Source organism: Populus alba, chromosome 17, assembly GCF_005239225.2.
Source record: "Populus alba chromosome 17, ASM523922v2, whole genome shotgun sequence".
Taxonomy (NCBI): domain Eukaryota; kingdom Viridiplantae; phylum Streptophyta; class Magnoliopsida; order Malpighiales; family Salicaceae; genus Populus; species Populus alba.
Window position 1 is genome coordinate 5,753,432 of NC_133300.1, and position 24,950 is coordinate 5,778,381.

The window sequence follows — 24,950 nt, forward strand, 5'->3', positions numbered from 1 at the left end:
TACCGTTTGGTTGCTATCCCGGGATAAAAAAAATAAAAATAATAAAGAAAAGATAAAAAAATAAAACAGAGACATAATTATATTTGGTAATAATATACAAGATAAAATAAATGTTTTTATATTATATTTAGTTATGGTGGATAACACATGATAAAATATAAAAATTTTATTTTATTTTTTTGTATGTATTGTTGTCAAACTAAAATATTTTAAAAAATAATTACATTTTTTTGTTTACTTTAGTTTATAAACGTGTTGAAATTAATAATGTTATAGCAACTCTAATTATAAAATCAGGATTCACTTAACGAGTTGACCCGAGACTTGGATTGATTTGAGTTTAAGAAAAAAAATAAAAAAAATGATTGATTCAACATAATCCGATCAAAAACCCAGATCAACTTGAATAAAAAACCTATTGACTTTTTTGAAAAAAAAAAAACTGGTCAAAACAAGACTACTTTTATTACTATTTTTTTTTTTATATAAAAATATCGGTCGAGGTGACCCTTCCGACCTGTAACTTGAACATTGCCTCGAGTTGATTTTCAAATCGAGTTTTAAAACTATAATAATAATTATTTTTATTCATACATTGACTTGGTTCAACCCGTGTTGACCCTCCCTAACCCGGGCCTTGCCCTATTTAAACCATGTGTCGGGTTTTAAAACTATGATAATACAAAAATTTATTTTTATATTGACTTGGGTTGATCCTCATAATTTGTGACCCAAGTCTTGTTCCGAGTTGACTATCGAATCAAGTTTTTAAATTATAATAATAATCATTTTTATTTTATGTTGACTTGAGTTAACTTAGATAAACTTTCCTAACATCTGACCTGAATTTTATTCCTAGTTGATTTTTTAATCGAGTTTTAAAATTATAATAATAACTATTTTTATCTGTAGATAGAGCTCCTCATTTCTAGCTGCATTCTAGTGGGTTGTTGACACGTGTACATTGTTGATCAACCTTGTTCTACAAGGTGATGTGATTTGATGTTGTAGAAAAATGGAGGCATTTGCGATCTGAGAGGTGGTGGTTGTGGATTAGGGTATGGGGTCCCAGGGTGGAGGACAGAAAGCGAAGATGGACCTTACTTGGACAATAACGATTCATGAAACAAGTACCGCTGCTTGCCTTTGGTATCCGCGACGACGACCAATTATATTATTATTATTATAAAAAAAACTAATAGGCAAAGGTAAAACCATGTATCAAGACTTATTGTATGTGATTGCCGTTTTTGCCCTTGACAATGCAAGTTTAGGAAGTGCAAATTATAAGGCAAAATAATCTTTTATGGGTTCACCTTTTGTTATCAAATTGATTATAGTTAAATTAGTTTTTTTCACTTTTTTTGCGTAGTAATAAACTTAATTATCCTTAGAAGAAAAAAGAAATTAGCTTGGTGTTCTTAAATAGCTAAATTATTCTTCAAAACAGAATAATACAAAACTTCCTATCAGGGTTTTTTCATCTTCAGTTTCATCTAGTTTAGTCTCATTTACTCGTCCTGTCATAATTTAGTTTCATCTACTCACTAAACACATCTTAGAACATTTTGAACCATAGCTTGAGGAAAGAGCTAGAAAAGAGTACACTATCGGATCTATCGAGTCAACCCAACCGAGTCAACTAGGTTTCACTAAATTAATATATTTAAAACCCAACCCGGGTAAGACTTAAGTTTTCCTAATCAACCCGTCAAGCCACAAAAGATTTAACCACCATGTTTTGAACACACCCCATTATGAAATCCAATTCGTTCTGCATTTCCAACGAGCAAATATTCATTTGACAATTGGTGAATACTATCCTTCAAATGCCAAAGAGCAATGCAAAGTCACCCAATGATTGTATCCCACGGGAACTACAAGAGATGCAGAGATTCCTAGCGTTAGTAGCAATGTTGGTTATATGAGGAAATGCAGCTGAATAGTTCGAGACGAAAACAGTGGCTTCAATTTTCTATCAACATCCATCAAATAAAATAGGTAAGCATGATTGTGCAACTAACGAATGATATATATCTTCTAAATTGTGTATCCTTGAACCTGTTTCTTTTTTTGAACACATATTTTGAAGGATCATACAGACAGACTAAAGGTGGAACAGATAAAAGCCTTTACAGCAAAAAAATGGAAGTTACCGTTTAAAACCGCAGATCATGCAGCTAGCAAGAAACGAGCATTTGCCATCTATACATTGTGGTCATTGGGAGAGAGTAATTTGTCTTCTTCAGATGAGATCTCAGACAGCTGAAGATTTGACTTCGAACTCATTTTATTCCATTCATTTTCCACACGGAAGAAAACCCACTGGAACCGGCGAATCATCTCCAAGGCAGTGATTGTGAATACTGTGAGGTAATTGTGGCGGAGGTGAGCAGACAGCTTGTATGTCCATGCCAATCGCAAAATGAAATTGCTTCCTATCACCCAAAAATAAACCTGCAACTCCAAATTTATATGGATAAGATAATAAAACAACGAACAGCTAGGTCTGCCATGATCCCGCTTGGAAAGGGGGTTGACTCCATCAATGAGTCAGTCCTGACCCATTTGCTTGGTAGCCAGATTTACATTCATAATTTGTAAGATAAATATAAAGATTCTGCTTAAAACAAATGGTCAACCAGCTAAGCAAAGTTGTCCCTGGGCAAATCGGTTGTTTTATTGCTTATGAATTGTTGAACCAGGCCAAAAGTATCAGAAACTTGTTTTAACAGACTGGACAGGTGCATAACCCTAAAAAAAACTGCAGTGCGTAGAAGAACTGTAGAATTCTTACCCATTTTCGTCCATGTAACAGGTACGAACACAGACTTGGTTTGTTATATTTGAAAATTCGGGTGAAACAGCTGGCAAAAGAAAAGGAAATTCAGTTTCAGGGCCACCAATAAATATTTTTGATGTGAAATAGCTCTAGAGAAAATCTAATTATCATGGCTTCAAGAGCAGCTCACATTCCAAAATGATGCCTAATAAGCACGCAAACTAACATCACGGGTACAGATAAAAATATTTGTTGGAAAATAGAGAATAAAGAAAATCCACAAGTTAAATAATCATCCCTCAACATTTCTCTGAAAATACAATTATAACTCCAACTTCAAAGTCAAGGGTTCATGAAGACCACTTCTATTATATTAGTAATAGTACGAAAGATGAGCTGTAGAAAAGGGTGCATGATAGTTCAAAGTTCCTACATGCTCTTTTGAATGGAAAGCAATGCCAGCAAAAGAACTGGGAAGAAAGGGACCTCGACAACCAAATACAATTCAAAATACAAAAAAGAAACAGAAACTCTGGAATGTTTTCGCATGTCAGGATGAGTTGATTCTCAATAAGTGAGACCAATATAGGCAATGGCAATTTCAAATAATATAATTTCAAGATAACGTGCAAGTCACCATTTCAGATTATATTTGTGAAACGGTACAAAAGCAATCATCCTACCTCAAGTCCCAATCCCGGGTCACATCCCAGTAGAACGAATACAATGAGTTTATGACACCTGAGAGAAGCCATAGTGGCCTATAGAAGTTTGTCCAACTATCCGGGAGGACATGATATTTAAGGGCTGAAAGAAAAATCACTGGTACTGCAGTCGAATATTTTAAAGCTGAAACAGAGTAAACAAAGTTAATATAGTTTCCATGAAACAAAATGCCTTATATGAAGCTCCCCCCCCAAAAAAAAAAAAAAAAAAAAACCATACGAATTGTTAGCCTGAATACCAACTAACAAGCTAGCACATAGATTAGAGGAAAAGGAAAGGAAATTCCAGAGCAAATTCACCATTAAAAAGAGTTGTTTTCTCCTTAGTATCCTTGTATTGTCGAAGACACTGAAATAATCGGAAAATGTAAGGCAAAACTAGAGCTATAGGGATCCCAATGGAGTGGCTGCCGCAAACAGAGTCAGCTTCAAACCATGCTATAGTGGCAACCTGCACACAAAATATCTTGTAATAAGCCTCATAGGACTATCATTTGTAGCAAACAACATTAAAAAAAGTAAGAAGTGGTTTTCATAATAACACTGTAAGAGGATAGAAACCACTACAAGTTAAATTTTGCAGGTTAGGTTAGGCAGTTCAAATTAAAAGCTTGAAAGGTGTGCTTACAGCGATGCACATAATCAAATAATATGTAAGAAAAATTCATAAAACCAATATGAGGTCATTTTAGATTGAATCTACTAGCAAGCAGGACTTGCAAAGGAATAAAACATTGACCTGGCGATGGACCATTCGACAAACTGAACGCTCCAGATCTGAGAACACCTGCACAAAGCTGGCATATATAAGAATATCAAGAAAGTACAGCAGCACTTAAAAATTCAACAAACATCAAGAAACCATTTCCTTATCTGTCACTCTGAATCCAGCATCAATTATTGATAATTATTTGTTACAACTATATAATATTCTCTCCAATATTTCTTCAGAATAATATGACAAAGGAAAGAGCAAGCCAGACCAAGCAGATCATGCATCCATAATAATCAAGTATTTGATTCCAGATAGGAAAGAAATGAAGTCATCAAGAATAATTTGTCCATCACAGATACTGCAGTGCAATCCAAATTACACACTTCATCAGCTAGTTCAAAGCTGATTGTCCAGCAATATGGAATCCTTGCAAATAGAAAAGTAACCAACACTAAATAGAACACTTACTGCAATCATCAACCTTTTTCAATTAAATTCCTGAAATCTTATTTTAAAATCCACCACAGATGACAACATTGGCAATAAGAGAAAACAAAACATACCTTTGACATGGAGGTCAATATATCAGCCACAAAGAAGTCAGCAAATGTAATAGCCTGTAACAACAGTGGAAACATAAATAAGTGTGATAAAAAACATTTAAACACAAAACTTGAACCACATTTGCAATCAAAGCGTAAAATCCTCTCCCAAGCATTATATCAATGAATTAATTTTCCAATAGTGCTCATTCTAGTTTCCTATTAGGGAGGTTATGATGGGTAAGACCTAAGGAGTCTGGCATTCTGGTCAAATAAAGTTGTTACTACAACTATTACCAAGCATCCATGGAGTTACAACCCAATTAATATTCATAAAATCAGACAAGACTTGGATCTTTGGCAATTAGCTACAAGCCACCAAACTTTTTGGTGCTTACTCAAGGAGCTTTTTAGGTCTTGATTATTCAATTTAGTGCCCGTTTGGTAACGTGGCTGCGGGTGAGGTTCACCCGCAGCCACGCCAAATGCCGTTTGGTTAACAAGAAAAAATTGCTTTTTGATGGTGGGACCCATCAAATTCTTAGCCGCACCACATGTTTTGGAGAAGCAGCAAAATGCTGCTTCTCGTAGGGTAGAAAAGCAGAACAGTGGAGCCATGCTCCACTGTTGCAAAAGTGTGAGTGAATTAATTCACTCGCACTGTTACAGTTTTAGTTTTTTTTTTTTTTTTTAATTTTTTTTGAAAAACATTGCGAGAAGTTTAGTTTTTTTTTTCCTTGAAAAATTAGTGCAATTAATTGATTTTACTCGCATTGTTCACGTGAACATGAACAATATTATTTTTTTTTAAAATTAGTTTAAGGTGAATTAAATTTACTCGTATTGAAATCTCAATTTTATTCCTGATAATATTTTACTTAATTTTATTGCACGCTTAAAAAATTATTTTTTCTGTAGTTCTTGTCGAATGAATTTTGTACATAATAAAATTGTAAATTTTTTTAAAAAATTGTGTTTTACTTGAAAAACTAGTATTTAATATTATTTAATAACACTACATAAAAAGAAATTCAGTTTTTATTTTTATTTTAATTGTGTTTTATTCAAAAACTTAAAAGGAGATCGCTTAATGACGTAACAAAAAATTCAGTTTTTGTTGTTGTGCGCTTAAGAAACCATGAAAAATATAGTCCTTGTTGGATAGATTTCGTATGTAATGACATTGCACATAGTTTAATGAAAGAATAAAAAATATTTGATATCAATATTATTTATTTTATGATATAATAACAGTGGTTAAATCTACAATATTTAAATTAAAAATCATTAATATATATATATATATATTTTAATTATTTTATAACCTCAATTTGAAAAGCATTTTTTTACCAAACACATTAAACTATTTTTTGTTCAACCTCAATTTCAACCACAGTTTTAACCAAACATATATTTTTTCAAACCAACCTCAACTAAAAGTACTTTTTATAAAACAACTTTTTTAAAACCACAACCACAACAACAACCTCAATACCAAACAGACAGAAGTCCACTATGAGATTGAAAATTGGCATGAATTAAGCACAACAAAAATTAACAAGACAAGAAGTCCCAAAAAGGTTTTCGAACTTGCCTGTAATGGGAAAACTATCCGCCAAAGAGTCCTTAGCAAGTAGTAGCGGGATGACAAGTAAAAAATATCAAAGGGGAATATCAAAACCAAAGAAACAGCACAGTATAATAAGACCTGCAAAAGAGAAAAAAATTAACCGATTGTATTTTCTATATACCAGTGATGATCAAGAAATATGGAGGTTTACTCTTGGCAATGCAATATATGATAGTAGGACGTTATTGTTTCATCATATAGTCATGATATTCAGAAACCATTTTTTCACTTGTCATCCAACTATTATTTCTTGTACCAAATTACACCAAAGGCAAGCCATAACTATATCTTCTCAATCCTGCTTCAAATTTTGCAGCCCAATAACTATTTTCCTAGTTCGCATGTATACTATTCAAAAACCAACATGTTTCACATTCACAATTCAGCAAACTCATCTCTTTCTCTAAGCCTGAGTGAATTGTAGTAGTTTGTTTTTTCAGAATAGTAACTATTAAAAGTTCACATATATTATCTTCACCATGTTTCACATTACAGTTGAATAAACTAAAAGACTCATCTGATTTTTCTCTATGCATGGGTGACTTATGAATAATTTGGCATGTGATGACATTACAAGTTTAGGTGAGACCACTACCAGAGGACCACCCTGTTACAGCTAACTAAACTGACAAACTTTCGATTGTTATGGCACTCATACTTAAGTAACTTCCACAACTTAGTAAACTATTTAAAAGTGATAAGGTCAACAAAGATGAAATTGACATCAGAATACCAACAATCACCTCGATGATTCTATGAAATGAATCTAATTTATAGAAGTCTTTTTACAGTGATGGAAATGAAAATAGAACCCGTAATAAATCACTAAGTGAACAAAAGAACTTGTCAGTAAAATATAAGATCATCTATTACACTGGTTGTGATGCAGCCAACGACACTTCTCCATGAGAATATAGATAAAGATATGCTGTCATGCTAGTAGGGACGATGATAGTCATCCATGTGGCAACCTGCAATGATCAAAATGGCAAGTTTTCCTGAGAAAGTGCATGTCAAAACAATAAAAATAAATCACATTAGTTAGAAGAAAATCTAAATTATGACATACTAAATAATTTCAAAATAAGAGAAAAGAAAAGGAAAAGACATGCTACAATACAAAAAAAAGTTATTCCTCTATAGGGGACATTTTTCTGCTCAAATAACACATTATGTGCCACATAACACATTTTGATCATTTAGTGCTGACTATCATATATCCAACAGGTAACTGGAGCCTGGATCATTAACAAACCACAGCATGCTATATAAATTCCAACTATGACAGATCTAATCCATTAATTTTGAGATACAAAACCTTCCATATTTCTCTGTGAGTAAGATGAGTTTGGTCCAGATCAAAAATTTTGGCATAGCTGATGGTAGACTGTGCAAAAACCCACAAATTAACTCCCCAAAGCCAAACCATCATAGTCTGCACAACCAAAACCAAAAGCATGTGAAATATTTACTCACTGTAGAAAGAACTAGATTAATATAGTCTAGTGTCACTCAAAACAAAGATAACTAACCACAAGAAGAAGAGGATTGTAATACAAAAATGCCTCGTAAAGAAAAAGGTCCCGCAAATTCACACTCATTCTCATAACAGAATCCCATCCAATCTACAAAAATTCAAAAATATCCATTAAAGAGCATGATCTTGTGAAAGCAGGTAATAAATACCACTTATAAGCAAATCAAAGAACATAAGACTCACCTTGCAGCAAATAAAACCCCAGAGAAAAAACAACAGTACCTGTACGAAGCAATTAACCACATTTAGCATTTCCAAACACCTCAATACAAGAAAAAGCAAATGGAGTGCCAAACAAGTAACCACAAAAACCTTGAATCTCCATAACAATATTGGAGAAGGCATTATCGCTGCAGTAGTAATCGGTAAACTAGCAATTTTCAAATCATTCGACCCCGTAGAATGTAACAAACCTTCCATCTCAACATTTCCCTCTTCCTTATCTAACAGCACACAGATAAATCATTATATCTACAATTATTTTTCTGAAAACAACACACGGATAAATAAAAAAATGACGGATTAAATTCAACATCTGTATCTAAAACAGCATTAAGATAATCTTATTATTATTGCTACCAAGATCAAAGACGACAGGTCGGCTACCAGACTTCCTTAAATGCGGACTTTTGCTAGGCGGAATCACTTGACCTCCAAACATAGATTTAATTGCTGATGCTATACGAAACTGCAGAAAAAAAAAACTATAAATTAATATAAGAATATAGCAACAGACTACATCCACTAAAATACGAACAAAAATTAATTAATTTATCAATGATCGATTTGAATGCTTAGAATTAAGTGAAATTGGATCTAAGCTAAATTGTTAATGCATTCGCATAAAAATAACAAGAAAATGTGAAATTATATTAAAAAAAGAAATACAATGATAAAATCAACAATAAATAACAAATAAATGCGGCTTGAAGTAAACAAGAAATCTACATTGCGAAAATTGGAAAAATTAAATGATTAATTAAATAACTGAAGCAGTGATTAACGTTTAAGCTAAAATTAGAGTGAAAAATCAGATCTAAATTTAAAACTAAAAAAGAAAATCAAACGGTACTGAACTGGATTAAGTGATTAACAGCAACGGCAAGATGAATGTGAAAATTTTGGATTACGAAAAATTCACAGAGAGAGAGTTGATTAATTGATTACAGAGCGATTAATTAAAGAAGAAACTGAGGATTTGGATCTAAAATGGATTAGAAAGGGAAAAATTGAGATCGAGAGAGAGACTTACGGAGGAAGGGGGTGATTATTGATAATTATATTTTTGAGATTATATTTATTTATTTGTCTTGTTTGTTGGAGGGATTTTTGAGTGCGAAAAAAGGAAAGGAGGGAGGGGTGTTCAAAAGTCAGAAACCGATTGAACCGGACCGGTTCAAGCAAAACTAAACTAATTGTAAACAGGTTTAAAACGAAAATTTCTCTTTCAAGCCCTTATCAATACCTCTAACTCTCAGCCCCACGCCCTTCCTCTTCCCTGACCATGCTCTCTCTAAAACTCTCTGCCGTCTCCCCCGCCTCTCTAAAACTCTCTGCCGTCTCCCCCGCCTCTCTGTCGAAAGGTAGGGTTTAGGGTTCAGGTCTTTATAATTATGTCAAATAGGAAATGTATAGAACATCCTATTTGCACCAATAGTCATGTATTCGAATATGTTGGGACCAATCTTCACCGTTAATTTGATCAGTGAGAAAGAAATTGATTTGGTGCACATGACCTAATGAACTCAGCGGTGAAACCGGGTGATCTTCCTGTCCCGTCTGTTACCCGGTTAATAAAGACAAAAAAGCCGAACCGAACCGGTTCGGTTTGAACCTGTTTCAGGAAATCTGCAAAATTAGAAAACAACCGGTTCGGTTGGGTTTTGATCCAGACCGGTCCGAACCCGGTTTTGAACACCCCCAACCAACACTGGTAAACTGACTATTTAATTTATGTTTGATACTGCAAGGATTAATTAGTTTGTTATAATAAACTATAAGGACTAAAGTGTACTTTACTCAAAACCTTAAACCCTAGAATAAAACCCTACCCTTCTTTTCTCGGAGAGAAACAGAACGAAAAGTAGAAGGAAAGAAAGAAACCCTTCTATTTTTTGTTATCAATCACTTCCTTTCTGTGTTTTTCAGGGTTTAGCGTACAACAGCCTACAACAAGCTCCAGGGATTGCATATCGTTTTTTGCTTCTTGCTCTTATTGCTGCTGATTATTTATATTTTGACTAACCTACAGTTTTTGCTATATTTAAAGTACTATATAGATATATATAGAGAGAATTTTGAGTGAATTTTTACAGATGGCGATGGATGGAAGTTTCAGTCTTGAATCGACTCTGGAAAGATTCCTTATTCGTTGCCCGAAGCTTTCGACGATTGACAAGCTCCAACGTTTTGTAGAAACGGTACTTCACTCGACTTGTTTTTTTTTTTGTTTATATGAAATTTGGTGTTTTTTATGTGTTTCTTTGGGTGCTAATGGAATAATAAAACAAAAAGTATTGGTTTTTTTTTTTTTTTTTTTTTTGGGGTTTGGCAGGGGCATACTGTGACGGAAGAAGAAGTGGTGAAGTTGTTGGCAGAGCTGTTTCTGAACCCTAATTATACTATCCCTTTGATTGGTTCTTTTCGGCCGTTAGCTCGAATGATAGTAGATCAAGCTGTGGCTTTGCTTAGGAACTGCAATCTAAGTTCTGATTCAGATGATATAGAAGGGGATTTTGTTGATGCTGATGTTCTTTATGTTATTGAGCACTATGAACGGAGTGGGAGGGGTTTGGAGCTTCACGAGCTTGCTTGCCTGGCCTTTTGTCGTGCCCTTGACTTGGACCATTCTTTATTGGGGTAAGGACATGTACATGCTATTTACTGTCTTCTTGTGCTTCACTTCTTAAGACGTGAATAATTAATGATACAAAGCAACAATTTCTTGATGTCTAAAAGCACATGTTCAAGAAGGACAACAGGGTGCTGCACCCTGGAACTGAGGCAGTATACGTGAAAATGCCTTGACAAAGACAAAGTATAGAAAACAGGAATATAATCAAATTAGCCAATGAAATCTAGAAGATATTTAAATTGTGTCAATAAGCTTGAATAACCACAGCTTTTTGTCATTGATGGATTCATATGGGTGCAATGGATGCAAGTATCATACTTCCCTGCCTTATAGCACAAGGGTTTATGAAGTCTTTAGCTTGCCATTGCTAATTGCTCCATTATGTAAAGACAAAAAGGCTTACATCCTGTAAAACTGAAGAAACCATTACTAGTAGGTATTTAAGTATGAGCATATGCCATGAATCTTAATGTTGATTTATACTCTCAACATTGAAAAGTTCTATCTGGAAAATTAAATTTGTTGTACTCTTGCATATTTTTAGAATGATGAGTTCATATCGATAACACCCCCCACATGACGTAATTATGGCCTTGCCATAGACAAGTTTGATTCAAGTGTTCCATATAACTCAATACAGATTTTGCCATCATTTCCCTCATGTACAAGATTGACCTTTTCATCTGAATATTCGTGTAATTATTCTGCTTGAACCTTTTGCTGAATCTGCTGAAGTGGATTGTGTTGGTGCTGCAGTGCTGTTGTAAACTTACACCTAAAGAACTTTTTGATATATGATATGGTTGCTAATTCGAGACTTGCAGAGCTCTTTTAGTTATGCTGGTTTATGAGATACAGACATGGTACTTGGTGCAGGTCTGTCACAACTTACTTTAAGTTTGCTCCGCCTCCTTTTGAACGCATATCGAGGAACAAAGTAGTTTCTGAGGCTCAACTGTTCCAGGTATTTACCATAATTTATATTTTATCAATTTTCAATCGGAACTCTTTGTTCCATTTCTAGTTTGAAAAATAAACTCTTATTTTGTTTGTGTCTCAATTCATCGAAGACATGCTTCTGAATAACAATCAGTTGCCATCCTTGAGGTCTTGTTACTGGTTGGTTGTCTTGCATCTCTATTGAACTTCATTTATGTGGTAGTGTAGCCTTTTCTTTCCCCTAAATTAAGAGAACTTGTCATTTATTAAATGAGGCCATGATATACATGATGGTAAAGCAGAGTTGTAAATAATGCTGTGTTCAATGCTAAATTGTTGTTTTGCATCTGTAAACTGAAATAGTTCAGAGGTTTTTAGAATGGTTACATTAGCTGCTTTTGACTTTAATTTCCCTTTTCATTGAGAAGGATCCCTTATTCTTCTAGGTTTTTTTGCATATCATTCCAAGAAAATATTTGTTGGAATAATTTTAATTGCTATTATAAGTAGACTAAGAATTATTGTGGATGTGCTAACTATGCTTTACTGTTGAGTCTTGAAATGGTTCTTTTCAGTTTTGAAGCTGTTAGACTTCTATAAGGAGTATATCTAGGAAGGTAGATATATTTCCACTTCTCTTGTCCTTGACCAGAGAAAATCCAAAAATCTAGTAACTTAATTACACCTTTAAATATCCTAGGAAGTTATGAACTGTTTATTTTCTGCATTTTTTAATATTTGATGCAATTTTTTTTTCTTGAAATTTTTTAATAGCCCATAGGCATCCTTTTAAGATGAAAGGAACACCTATACAAGCATGGCTATTTAATAGGGAGAATAAATCATCATCTAAAAGACAATAGATAAACGACCTAGAGAGAAGCATGAAACTACAATAAAGAGCAATATAAAAGGAACGCCCCAACAATCCCTTGTGAGTCAGAGAGATTGGAGGAACATTCTTGCAAAACTCTCAGATGCATCATGTGAAAGACACTAGTAAAGTAAACGACATAGAGAGAAGATAAATTTAGAGCAATCTAAAATGAATACTCTCGCAAAATCATCATAGGCATCATTTAAAATAATAAACGACCTAGAGATAAGCTAAACTTAGAGAAATCTAAAAGGAACACCCATGTAAAACCCCCAGATACATCACCTAAATGAGGCTAGTGGTTCTATCCCATAAGTCATGTATTAGGAAATGGGTAATAACTGGTTATGGTCATATAGAAGAGTTGGGTATTAGAAGCTAAATTTAGAGAATCTTATCTTCTTAATTATTCTTGTATGAAATGGTTGCTCTAATTTGTTTAATATGCAGTTTTGCAGTGGAACCCAATGAAAATAGCTGAATTTACTTCTTTGTTGTTGCAAGCCAAAAGCTTAGCTTGTTGTACCTTGTAGTGATCAATTCTCATGTTAGGATTTGTGCTAAATTGAGTATGTCTAGATAAGTATTCCTAGTTTTGATTGATTTTTCTTAAATTATGTTAGTCTTAATGATGGTGTGGAATGGCACGAAAGGATCCTATTGCTGACCCCAACTAGTCTGGGATCTAGGCTTGGTTTTTGCTTTTCTATGTTGCAAGAAAGGAGTTGTGCACTTTTGTTTGATTTTTTTCACGTCAGAAGTTCACAAAATGTATTGCTTTTGGGTTAATATGATACTTCTTCTGTTCTGTCAGGCTGCAAATCATTACTTACTTGCTGTGAGGATATCATACCGCCTCCTCCTTATGCAACCTGAGTTCTTTTCTGAACAGTGGAACTGGTCCTGTTTTTTGGACCACGTAAAGAAGTTAGTAAATCTTGATCTGGTCCATGTTGCCAAGGATGCAAAGGTGGTTGCAGACATAAAATGGTGTGGGATACAAATTCTGTGTACAATTTTGGGAATGAGTGACAAAGCAGTTGAAAATTTTGGTGTTGGAGCTGAGGAAGCAACTTCGTGTTTGTTGCGGTTGGTTCTTGTAAATGTTGTAGTGTTTAAGTGTTTAGTTTTTTTCAGCCTTCTAAGTTGCTTGTCTGCTGCTTTAATTTTCAGCTGGGAGGAGTTTTGTCAGGATGTAGCTATAGAGAAGTTTTGCTTATGTGTTGGATCTTCTGAGCAGACTAACTTTGGTTCTTTCACTGGAGGCATCAAGTTCGGTCAACAAAACTTCCTAAAGTCTTGTGGTCTTAATTCTCTGATATTATCACATTGTCATCAAATTGAGCCAGTGATTAAGAGTCGAAGGGTGGTGACATGGTAGGTATTTACCAAACTGAAATTATAATAAATTATTCTTTTGTTTACATGATGAAATGATTTTTTCAACAATAATATTCTTACATCAGTTTGTGATAATAAATGGTAATGGCTTTGTAATGATATTATTTAAAGTCTCTTTCAGAAATTTATGCATTGATTTTTTGGTTTTACCATTTTGGATTGTTCTGGACCCTGTGGTTCAAAAACTTGACCATTTCTATATTTATTTTTAACATAGGTTTTGTGGGTTCACTTTCTGATACTGGTCTCTTCCAATTCAGGGATGAAAGGTCAACTGCCTATCCATTTGTCGTAACATCTATGATGAGTAAAAGCTTTGAGATGGTGCTCTTGGCAGTGAGTCAAAAATGGCCTGTGCTACTGTATGGCCCCCCTGGGGCTGGGAAAACTGCTCTCATTAACAAGTTGGCTCAGGATGCTGGGAATCAAGGTACTTAACTAGTTAAAGTTAGGATTTCCCAAGTTGGCATTTTCATTCATTTATCTGCTTAGTTAAGAAATTAAAGAAGAGATAAAGAACTAAAAAGGAGAAGAGGAATAAGATGAAGTAGTGGGTGAGATGAGAGAGAGGAAGAAAAAAAAGTGAAGAAAGGTTGTAGGCCCAACTTTGTTGCCTCTTGTGCTATATATTTGTGTGTATGCGTGTGTGCTATCACATGGTTGCCTCTGACAGCATTAATCTAGCTAAATGCCACTGACTTCTCACTTGAACTTCTGGCCCTTTCTGGTTTTCAAACTTTCCTGAGATGTGTGTGGGCAATCACATTAGTATCCCTGGCAGCATTATTCTAGCTAAATGCCCATGACTCTCCCCTTTGAACCTCTTACCCTTACTGCTGTTCAAACCTTCCTGAGGTGCCCACCAGGTCTTTGTGAGTATCCTTAACATTATTATGTCTTAAGTTACATGGAAGTTCCAAACTGTATTGCTGTTAAATACTATACTATATGATGAAAAAGGGGATGAATACATACAAAAAGAAACAGATGAATCATGTAAGAGAGCCACATAAAATTTCTAGTATTAAATTGCCCAGGAAAGCTGCAATAATTGACAACAATGCCAAACATAATAAGTTTGATCTAACCATACCAACTGGACTGTTAACTTGAGTTTTTAGTCCATGTAACACTGCATTTTAAAAACAGAGGAACCCGACTTCTCAATGTTGATCATGTCATGCTTCATCAGTAATTGCATGTCATTTGATAATGTCTAATGGATTCTAATACACTGAAACAGCAGTTGTATCAACTATATGTTGCTCATAATTTGAAATGCTGTTATAATGGCAACATAATGGGTATTAGTACTTGTCTTGCAGTATAGAATAAGCATGAAATGCTTCTTGTGCATGTAATTTTTCAATTGTTGTGTTCTTAAAAGCTAGACCGTTCTCTTCCTATTCTTCTTTTAAAAACTGAAAGATTGATACCAATTTGGTGTATTTTCATTTTAGCGCCAGTTTGTGAAGAGTACTTGGGGGCTTAGTTTGCATTGGAAGCGGTTGGAATGATAGAACATATCTTGTCACAGTTTGTCCTTATTAGGGGTTTTCCTTGTATGCTAGAGTGGGGAATTAATGGCACTAGAAGAAATGAGAGTGTTAAAGTTGTGCTGTAATTTAAGAGAAGAGAATGATATTTAAACTGTATTGATTTAAAGGTTGATGTGGCACTTAGAGAAAAAAAAATTCTCTTATATTTAAAATGCTTTATTCAAGTTCAAGAGATGGCTGTGATAAATGTCTTAATTTTTAAGTATTAATCAAACAAATGACATTAGGTGGATAAATATGGAAGAAGAGGGTTCATGTACCCTGTCCTAACCAGTTCTGGAATAAATTCTTTTGAGTTGAATTGTATGTGTGGAGTTTCTTGATATCTCTAGCTGTTGGAAGAATACTGACACCCTGCATATAGGGAACTTGTTGTCCCTTTGTTTTTTTTTTTTCATGAACTGCTCCTATCCTTTTCTTTGGCGCTGCTGACACTAATTTTTTATATTGTTTTTGGGGTCTTCTTTCCATCTTTCTGTTTCCATTTCTGTCCCATCCCACATTTAGTTCTATCTATTCACATGGATGATCAAATTGATGGCAAAACACTGATTGGGAGCTATGTGTGTACTGACCAACCTGGTGAATTTAGGTGGCAACCTGGGTCACTTATCCAGGTAGGTTTTCTTTTCAAAGAACTCCTACAGTTTAATTCTTTTGACTGTGATATGCACTTTCTACCCACTTGTAATGTGTTATATGGTTTCCAATTTCATTAGGCTGTTCTGAATGGATATTGGGTTGTATTTGAGGACATTGACAAAGCACCATCGGATGTGCAATCGATCTTGTTGCCTTTGTTGGAAGGTGAAACCTCTTTCATTACTAGTCACGGAGAGGTAACTATTTGTTTCTCATTGTTATTTTCATACAGAGAAGTGGTCTTTAAACTCATGCTCATCCAATAATGTCAGAACTTTAAAGCTGAATAAATACACTTCTTCGTTATTTTTTTTTCCAAGGAGTTGAAACCATAAGCTATATGGTTATTTTGCATCTCTATCTTCTATTATTTTTATAAATGCGGTTTATTTTAAAGGGTCATTTGTAGACATTTTCTTAACGATGTCTTTAACTAGTTATCTCAGTTACCTATTTTGTTCTCTCTCTCTCTCTCTGTTTTGAATAATGATGAGGATCTTGGACATTTTAGGAAATAAGGGTGGCGGAGAGTTTTCAACTATTTTCTACCATCACCACTTCCAAGAGTAATGTATCTCACACAGCAGAAGGTTTGTACTAGGAGTCATTGAATATGCTCAAATATGCTCTGTGGCCATCTGTCCATAATTGTAGTTGGAGTGCATTTGGCTGAACCAGAGATTTCAGTTGCAGGTGGAAGCTCACTTAGCACACTTTGGAGGAGAGTGATGATTGGATTGCCAAGTAATGATGACTTGGAAAATATAATGAAAGCATGGTATCCAAGTTTGGGACCTCTCACCGGAAGACTCATAGGTGGGATGCATGAAATGTTAAGGGATTTTCAGTTCCAGATTATGGATCACTTACAGTAATTTTGTTTTGGCAGAAACAATGGAAAGAGTTAATCCTTCTCCACCTGGAAGTTCTGCCTGCTTAAGCTGCCTTAACAGGTTCTCATTAAGGTAATGGATGATGCTTGCTGCTCAATGCATATATTGCCTTTTATAAACCAATCAGATTATTGTAACCGGCTTTTGGATCCTGATGGCAGGGACCTCCTTAAATGGTGCAAACGAATAGCAGAATTAGGTTTTAATGGGGAAATGCTGACAGCTTATCAGTGCCATCTTATCTATCAAGAGGTCTTTTTTGTAAAACGCATCTTTCCTTGTTACTATTTCCTTTTTCTTTTATTTCCTTCTATCTAGATGAATTGCATGATCTGTATCCTATGGATAAGCCTGCTCATGAACTACAATTAATGAGTGCCGTTGGTTTCTACCTTTAGGCTGTAGACATATTTGCATCCTTTTCAGTCCCTTCTGAAAATCGACTCACTGTAATGAGAGACATTGCAAAGTTGTGGGGAGTTCCCATCTCAGAGGCAGAAATCCTATATCCTTGTAAACCTGAAATTCAGGTACTTGTTGATTTAGATGCTATTAATTTCTGACATTTTAGGAGTTGCTACTTGTTACACTCATGTCTGGAGTCAACTGCAGAATTTGTTCACAGAATTAAGAATTGGTCGAGTTACCCTTCAACGCACTGAAACTGTGGTTAGTGAAACAATTTGAAATTGTCTCAATCAGTTTAGTCTGTTGTCTGCTTCGCTACTGACAAACATACATACATACATATATATTTGATCCTTTCAGGTGCATGGCCAAGAGAGACTTGTTGAGATGCGGAGTTCTCTGTATGTGCTTGAGCAAATAGCTTGTGCTGTTAAGTACAATGAGCCCATTCTCTTGGTTGGTGAAACTGGAACAGGAAAGACAACACTTGTACAAAATCTAGCCAAGATGCTGGGTCAGAAGCTTACTGTTTTGGTATGTCATAGAGGACTCTCTCTCTCTCTCTCTAGCTTCAAAGCTCCATGCTGAGTGAATATTGAGTTCTATATATAGCACATAATATGATAAAGTTTGTTTTCTTTTCCAGAACTTGAGTCAACAAAGTGATGTTGCTGATTTGTTGGGGGGATTTAAGCCCATAGATTCACTATCTATATGTATTCCTCTGTATAAGGAGTTCGAGATTCTATTTTCCAAAACATTTTCGATGAAGGTATTTTTATTTTCAGGGAAAAAATATCTGCTTCCTATTAATCATCTACATAAATAACTCATGCCTCTTGTATGTTCTTGTCCAGGAAAATGATAAAATTTTTGCTTACTTACAAAAGCAAATGAAGAACAAGAACTGGAAACCTTTATTAAATGGATTTAAAAAGTATGTTGATAATTTCCAAAAAAAATTACAGACAGAAAGATCTGGGTCTGGGAAAAAACGGAAAAAACCTTTGGATGAAAATATCAGAGCTTGGGAGAGTTTCTCTGTAAAACTTGAAGCTGCTCTTCGTCAAATCGAAGCTTCATCTGGAATGCTATTTTCATTTGTAGAAGGATCCTTTATAACTGCTCTTAGAAATGGGGAGTGGATTTTGCTTGATGAAGTGAATTTGGCTCCACCTGAGACCTTGCAAAGAGTTATTGGTGTCCTTGAAGGAGAATATGGGTCACTTTGCTTAGCTGAAAGAGGGGATGTTAGTCATATACCTAGAAATCCTAGTTTCCGTGTATTTGCATGCATGAATCCTGCAACTGATGCTGGGAAGCGAGACTTGCCATACTCATTGCAGAGTAGATTTACAGCTTACTTTGTCCATGATGTGTTGGATAGAGATGATTTGAAGTTATTTATTAACAAATTTATGGAGGAAAGCATATCAAATATTGAACTTGAAAAGAAAATAATTGATTTCTATGAAGCAGCCAAAAAGAACTCTGAAGAAAGGCTGCAAGATGGGGCCAATCAAAAGCCACAATACAGTTTAAGGTCTTTATACCGTGCACTAGAATATACCAGGGAGGCAAAGGGAAAATTTGGATTTCCAAAAGCAATTTATGATGGATTCTGCATGTTCTTTCTTACTATGTTGGACAGACCTAGTGCCAAGATTATGAAAAAGATGATAAAGGGGAAATTGCTGGGAGGAAATAAACCTTCACCTGTACCTTTTGATGCTTACTTGAGGATTACAAAAATCTCCGGTTTTGATGATTTATATAAGAATTATGTTCTAACGAAGAGTGTTAAGAAGCAACTTGAGAACTTGGCTCGTGCGGTTTTTATTAAGAGATATCCTGTTCTGTTACAGGGTCCCACTTCTAGTGGGAAAACTAGCCTTGTTCAGTATCTTGCTGCAAGAACTGGGCATGAATTTGTACGGATAAATAACCATGAACATACTGATCTACAGGAATATTTGGGTTCCTATATATCCGATGCTCAAGGGAAGCTTGTATTTCAGGAAGGCATATTAGTTAAGGCTGTTCGCAATGGTCACTGGATTGTTCTGGATGAGCTCAATCTTGCTCCTTCAGATGTGCTGGAAGCATTGAATCGATTGTTAGATGACAATAGAGAACTCTTTTTGCCTGAATTGCGAGAAACTGTTCGGGCACATCCAAATTTTATGCTTTTTGCCACGCAAAATCCACCTACGTTCTATGGTGGGCGTAAAATGCTTTCCCGAGCCTTCCGAAACCGTTTTGTGGAGGTTCATGTGGATGAAATTCCAGATGACGAGTTGAGCACAATAATAGAGAAAAGGTGTAAAATCCCTGGAAGCCGTGCTAGGTTGATGGTTGAAGTAATGAAGGAGTTACAGTTGCACAGGCAGAGTAGCAAAGTTTTTGCTGGGAAACATGGATTCATAACTCCACGAGACTTGTTTCGCTGGGCAAATCGTTTGAGGGCTTTTGGAGATTCTAAAGAAGTCATGGCTGAGCATGGTTATTATCTTTTGGCTGACAGATTGCGGGATGAAAGAGAGAGGCATGTGGTTCAAGAAGTTTTGGAAAGGCGTCTTCGTGTGAAAATTGTCGGAGATCACTTGTACAAGGTATCTTTCCATTGAGTGCATTTAAACTTGTTCATGGATATGCTGAATGCATTTAAATGATTCATTCTAGTGTATTGAAACTACTAGAACTTCAAGTTGATTTGATAAATGATTTAGATCCAAGTAGTTCTTTGTTTTGCTTTAAGAAAGAAGGCTGCACTGGCACCAAATTATGTAAAAATTTCCATATAAATCCTCACTGCACCTGCTGTTAAACATATACCCTTTTTTTGACGTTTATTGCACAAACCTTGGTTGACCATATTAGATTCAATATTTATCAGATAGTTGCCAAAAGTTCCATGCTTTTGCAATCTTGCTGCCTGCTAGCCAATAAGTTTGGTGTTATGAAGGCATAGACAATGATGGTACACTTTAGGCATGACTTAATTGGAGTCTTCTTGAATTTGGATTTTTTTTTGCTAATCCTAATGTCTGAACCATGTAAATTTCTAATGTGTTATGCTTTGACTCTTACCTATGTAATGTTTCTGTTGTGTTTCTTGATAGTCAACATATATTAAGGTGCAGGTAATGTGGTGATTCATTCCATTCCTTTGTGCCTAACGGATACTTGCCTTGTTTTCTGCATTTTGCTTCCCTCAATATAATTCCACTATTCTTCCATCCTTTCAAGGGCCCTAACCTAAATGATTGGTTCAAAGATTCTTATTTTTAGTCTTATCTCTAATCAATTTGTTGTCTGTTTTATGCATTTCCTGATTTGTTCAGGAATCAGTTGCGAGGGAATCAGAATCAATTGGAAGCGATTTGCAGAGTTTGGGCGAGTATGAACTTATAAATTATGAACTCAAACATAAACACTTTCTTGAATTTTTCTTTAATTTATAATATGTTTCTTTGCAGTGTCATACTCACCCAAAGTATGAGGAGATTGTATTTCCTTGTCAAGCGTTGTTTTGAGTTGCGTGAACCTGTACTTCTTGTTGGAGAAACTGGTGGTGGGAAGACTACTGTCTGTCAGTTACTGAGTAGAGCATTGGGGTTAAAATTACACATCTTGAATTGCCACCAATATACCGAAACATCTGATTTCATTGGGGTTTGTGCTAATATTATTTGAGTGTTTTTGGATATATAGTTTTCAGTATCCCCTTTTATTGCTCTTTGAAATTCGACTGATGAAATGTTTTATAGGGGTTCTTTCCTGTTCGAGAGAGATCACGACTAGCATCAGAATTCAAATATATAATTGAAAATTGGATGCTTTCAAAAGCTCATACCCACTTTGCTCAGGACTTGGTGAGAATTTTTTGAATGATGTATATGCTATAGATGGGAATCTTTTAGTAGTCCTTGATGAATCGATATTCCATGTTGTATTCCTTGGATGCAGGATCTTTCTTCTGATATTGGTCAGGCTTCTTCCACTCTTGACCACCTCAATCTAATAATAACAAGCTATAGACAAGGCCAAGTTTCATGTCCTAATGTCAGTGCAAAAGACATCAACACTCTTGAGCAGATGAAGTGGGACCTGACATGTTTACATCAGAAGTGGCAAACAATATTTATGTGGCAAGATGGGCCTCTAGTGCAAGCAATGAAGGCTGGTGATCTGTTTCTTGTCGATGAAATTTCTTTGGCTGATGATAGTGTATTGGAAAGGTTGAACAGTGTCTTGGAGCCCGAGAGAAAATTGGTAGGTATCCATTTATCAGGGGCTTGAGTTTTTCTTTTGTTTTTTCTTACAAGGAGGCTAAGCCTCAACATGCTATTGGCTGCTTTCCAACTGTTGGGAAAAGTGTTCTTCATTATTCATCATCGATCATTCATTTATGCTATTTTTGCTCTTGGTTTTACTAGAAGTTGTTTTGCATCATATTTTCTTTGATTAAGTCAACAGGTTCTTATCTGATTTGATTTATAAGGACCATGCTTTTACATGATTCTTTATTCTTGTTATGCATATCATGGTCATTGAACTGATTGGATACATGTAGATATCCAATTTACATATTTGGTTGCTGAAGGCTTCTAAATGTACCTTTAAAATGGAGCCCTCTAATCACCTCTTTTTTCTTTTGCAGTCATTGGCTGAGAAAGGAGGGCCAGTCATGGAAAATATAACTGCTCATGAAAATTTTTTCGTCCTTGCAACTATGAATCCTGGTGGGGATTATGGTAAGAAAGAATTATCTCCAGCTCTACGCAACAGGTTCACCGAAATTTGGGTTCCTCCTGTTTGTGATTTAGATGAACTTGGAGATATTGCTTCAAAAAGGTATGTCCAGTTAAGAAAGTTGTCCACTAGGGTGGTGCATGCGAAACTGAATCAAAAGATTTCATTCTTCAATTTCAATCCCTTTTTTTTTTTTTTTCGTGTCTGCAGATTTTCCAATCCAGAACTCTCATACATTGTGGGTGCTATGCTGAAGTTCTGGGAGGTAACTTTTGTTTGATACCCTTGTTGCTGCTTTGTCTTTGTTTTTGCTTATGACCGATGATGAATAGTTTGGTACTTTTGCTTTCTGTTTCCAATTTGACCCCTACTCTTTCTGTGTGTGTTGTACATTGCCATTTCCTATTGGTGGGGGTTGGACACTTGAAACCGCTTTAATTGAAGAGATACCATTTCTTCATTTTGGAAGATATTGTTGCATTGGAGAAAATCATCTCCTTAGATTGGTCTTAATACCTTGAAAGTTTTGATATTTGTGGCTCAGGTGGTAGGTTTCTTTTATGTTTTTCACTTGATGAGATTCAGCAACTTCAGACTTTGTGCTTGTGTTTTTTCCCAAGAAATCCTTTAGAGTTTCCACTTAGTATGGTGACAAATTTTATTAATGATTATGAACATGGGTTTCTCCGCTGCTTCTTTTTTCAGACATGTAGCTTGTTATTGGTAATTTATTCTCTCTCTCTCTCTCTCTCTTTTTTGGGATGAGGTTGCCCGGATCAGTGAAATGTTCTGGATTGATTTTAACTTTGCCATATGGTTATGGCTGTTATTTTAGTTTTTCCTATCATGAAATCTTGAGATGGTGCTTGACTTGTAGTTTTTAGGAGTTTTCCCTCTTTTTTTTTTTTTTTTTTTCCTGTTCTATATAGCAGCTACTCTTTTTTAGTTAAATGAATCTATATAGCTTTGAATGGCCTTTACATGCTTTTAAACTGAAGGTGGAGTTGCTTATTGTTTTTTGCTCTAGCTTCTTGTTTGGCTTCATGCTATTGTGGTTAGTATGCAGATGATGGTTTGACATCTTGATTTCTGTATTTTACTTTAAATGATATATTCATTTAAAATAGTTATTTCATGTTTGCTACAGTGGTTCAACAAGCTAGAGAAAGGGAGGACGCTCACTGTGAGAGATCTCCTCTCTTGGATTCAGTTTATTATGGTGACTAAAGAAGGTTTAGGACCTGATTGTGCATTCCTCCATGGGCTTTTCCTTGTTTTACTTGATGGAATAAGCCTAGGTAATTCTTGTTACGCGAATATCAATTGTGTTTTCTCATTCTTCATCCAGGTAGTAGGTTGAATATTTGTCAAGATAGTCCCTTCTTTTTTCTGTCAACTGCATTTTCTCTTCGTTGGTCTAGTTAGAAGGTTTATAGTCTTGAAATTCATAACTTTTCATTTCATATTCAGAAAAGGAACAAAATAATAATGACTCTTACTTTAATAGTTATAGTGTGATGTGAACTAAACTTTGTTTCTATGTTCCCTTGATATGTCTTGAAAGGCTTAAATTTCCTTTTAATGTTTTCTTTTGTTTTTTTATTCAATTATATGCTGTTCTGCCGTTCTTTTGATTATAATGGTTTTCATTTGGTGGTTTGGGTAGGAAGAGAAGAAATCCCATTTTGTTTTTGGTTCATTGGGAAGAATTAAACTGAAGACCTAGTTTGTTCTTAACCTTTAACCTTTAACCTCACACCTCACCTAGTTTGCAAGTTAGGAATTGTAATTTTTAGCTGCTGATAATGTTCTATTAATCTGTTATACATTTTCAATTGAATCTCATTCAAATTATATTTTTACTGATGCTTATTCAAAAACTAGTGATTTAACCTTTAATTATGATATCTTTCATACAGTCTACACTTAAGCAAAGCTGTCAAAGTTAGAAAGCATGGTGTAGTAGCATCGTAGTATTTTCAATCCACTAGATAGGGGAAATAACATGGGTCAAATCTTTTATATATTTCAACTGTGAAGTCAAAACTTTGAAAGTGTTCACTTGCTCTTTTTGATTTATATCAATTGATCTTTTTTTCTGTTCAATTTTCTAAGAGGCTAGGCTTCACATTATTTGGCATTTCTTGTACAATCAATGTGTCACAATTCCCTCCTGTTGTCCTCTCATAGCATTTCCATTTGTTTGAGTTTTCAGGTACTGGTATTTCCAGAAAGGAGGCAGGATTATTTAGAGAGACATGCTTGTCTTTTCTTTTGAAAGAATTGAAGGTGCGTTTAGTACTGGTTGCTTTTGGCTGAATACAACACCTATTTGGCTTCTCTAGTGATTAGTGCAAATATTGCATATCTTCATTTTCTTTATTTCCATCACTGACATCTGCACATGGCATTTGGTAACCTTTCATATGCTTATAATGATCTATCCAAAAATTTGAATAATATTTTTTTAAGAGATGGCATTTGCTAACCTTTCTCAAGCACTACAATAAAACTTAATTGTTGTGATGGATATTCCACATTATTTACAATTTGATGATAAAGAAACCTTCAAATTAATTTATTATTATACATGTCTATATAAAATGACAACAACCAAAATCCTAACAAAAACCGTGGAACATTCTCACTGAATTTTAATTTTAAATCTAAGTTTTTTTTTTTAAAAATAAT

General features: G+C 34.9%; 2 protein-coding genes across 11 annotated transcripts in view; one reads left to right on the forward strand and one right to left on the reverse strand.

Annotated features, from left to right (window-relative positions):
• Nucleotides 1-1,418: 1,418 nt before the first annotated feature.
• On the reverse strand, nucleotides 1,419-9,631 carry LOC118054982 (uncharacterized). Of its 8 annotated transcripts, XM_073405990.1 has the most exons (15): nucleotides 9,184-9,364; nucleotides 8,511-8,619; nucleotides 8,244-8,374; nucleotides 8,115-8,153; nucleotides 7,927-8,019; nucleotides 7,713-7,829; nucleotides 7,270-7,365; nucleotides 6,359-6,472; nucleotides 4,786-4,839; nucleotides 4,247-4,294; nucleotides 3,808-3,958; nucleotides 3,466-3,631; nucleotides 2,798-2,867; nucleotides 2,157-2,457; nucleotides 1,419-1,877 (listed from the first exon to the last, which is right to left on the reverse strand). In XM_073405990.1, the coding sequence occupies exons 2-14, from the start codon at nucleotides 8,590-8,592 to the stop codon at nucleotides 2,206-2,208; spliced, it is 1,413 nt and encodes a 470-aa protein (XP_073262091.1). In that variant the 5' UTR covers nucleotides 8,593-8,619; nucleotides 9,184-9,364; the 3' UTR covers nucleotides 1,419-1,877; nucleotides 2,157-2,205. The 8 variants fall into 8 exon arrangements, with proteins under 8 accessions (XP_073262091.1, XP_034922648.1, XP_034922647.1 ...); XM_035066757.2 differs by lacking the exons at nucleotides 1,419-1,877; nucleotides 9,184-9,364 and adding an exon at nucleotides 9,397-9,631 and having other exon boundaries at nucleotides 2,012-2,457; nucleotides 8,538-8,619; XM_035066756.2 differs by lacking the exons at nucleotides 1,419-1,877; nucleotides 9,184-9,364 and adding an exon at nucleotides 9,397-9,629 and having other exon boundaries at nucleotides 2,012-2,457.
• A 342-nt stretch (nucleotides 9,632-9,973) lies between these two features.
• LOC118054981 (midasin) overlaps nucleotides 9,974-24,950 on the forward strand; it is a 38,398-nt gene continuing 23,421 nt past the window's right edge. Inside the window, exons 1-25 of one of the 3 annotated variants that reach the window (XM_073405987.1) lie at nucleotides 9,974-10,351; nucleotides 10,486-10,790; nucleotides 11,662-11,749; nucleotides 13,416-13,690; nucleotides 13,775-13,978; nucleotides 14,263-14,432; nucleotides 16,069-16,178; nucleotides 16,281-16,400; nucleotides 16,715-16,793; nucleotides 16,891-17,019; nucleotides 17,093-17,168; nucleotides 17,258-17,348; nucleotides 17,495-17,626; nucleotides 17,709-17,765; nucleotides 17,865-18,038; nucleotides 18,151-18,276; nucleotides 18,362-20,116; nucleotides 20,849-20,904; nucleotides 20,984-21,179; nucleotides 21,275-21,379; nucleotides 21,474-21,779; nucleotides 22,168-22,361; nucleotides 22,470-22,524; nucleotides 23,407-23,557; nucleotides 24,475-24,548. In XM_073405987.1, coding sequence (XP_073262088.1) covers nucleotides 10,247-10,351; nucleotides 10,486-10,790; nucleotides 11,662-11,749; nucleotides 13,416-13,690; nucleotides 13,775-13,978; nucleotides 14,263-14,432; nucleotides 16,069-16,178; nucleotides 16,281-16,400; nucleotides 16,715-16,793; nucleotides 16,891-17,019; nucleotides 17,093-17,168; nucleotides 17,258-17,348; nucleotides 17,495-17,626; nucleotides 17,709-17,765; nucleotides 17,865-18,038; nucleotides 18,151-18,276; nucleotides 18,362-20,116; nucleotides 20,849-20,904; nucleotides 20,984-21,179; nucleotides 21,275-21,379; nucleotides 21,474-21,779; nucleotides 22,168-22,361; nucleotides 22,470-22,524; nucleotides 23,407-23,557; nucleotides 24,475-24,548 — 5,133 coding nt within the window. In that variant the 5' untranslated portion in view covers nucleotides 9,974-10,246. Of the gene's footprint in view, nucleotides 10,352-10,485; nucleotides 10,791-11,661; nucleotides 11,750-13,415; nucleotides 13,691-13,774; nucleotides 13,983-14,262; nucleotides 14,433-16,068; nucleotides 16,179-16,280; nucleotides 16,401-16,714; nucleotides 16,794-16,890; nucleotides 17,020-17,092; nucleotides 17,169-17,257; nucleotides 17,349-17,494; nucleotides 17,627-17,708; nucleotides 17,766-17,864; nucleotides 18,039-18,150; nucleotides 18,277-18,361; nucleotides 20,117-20,848; nucleotides 20,905-20,983; nucleotides 21,180-21,274; nucleotides 21,380-21,473; nucleotides 21,780-22,167; nucleotides 22,362-22,469; nucleotides 22,525-23,406; nucleotides 23,558-24,474; nucleotides 24,549-24,950 lie in introns of those variants that run through there. The other 2 variants (XM_073405988.1, XM_073405989.1) reach the window with 2 other exon arrangements.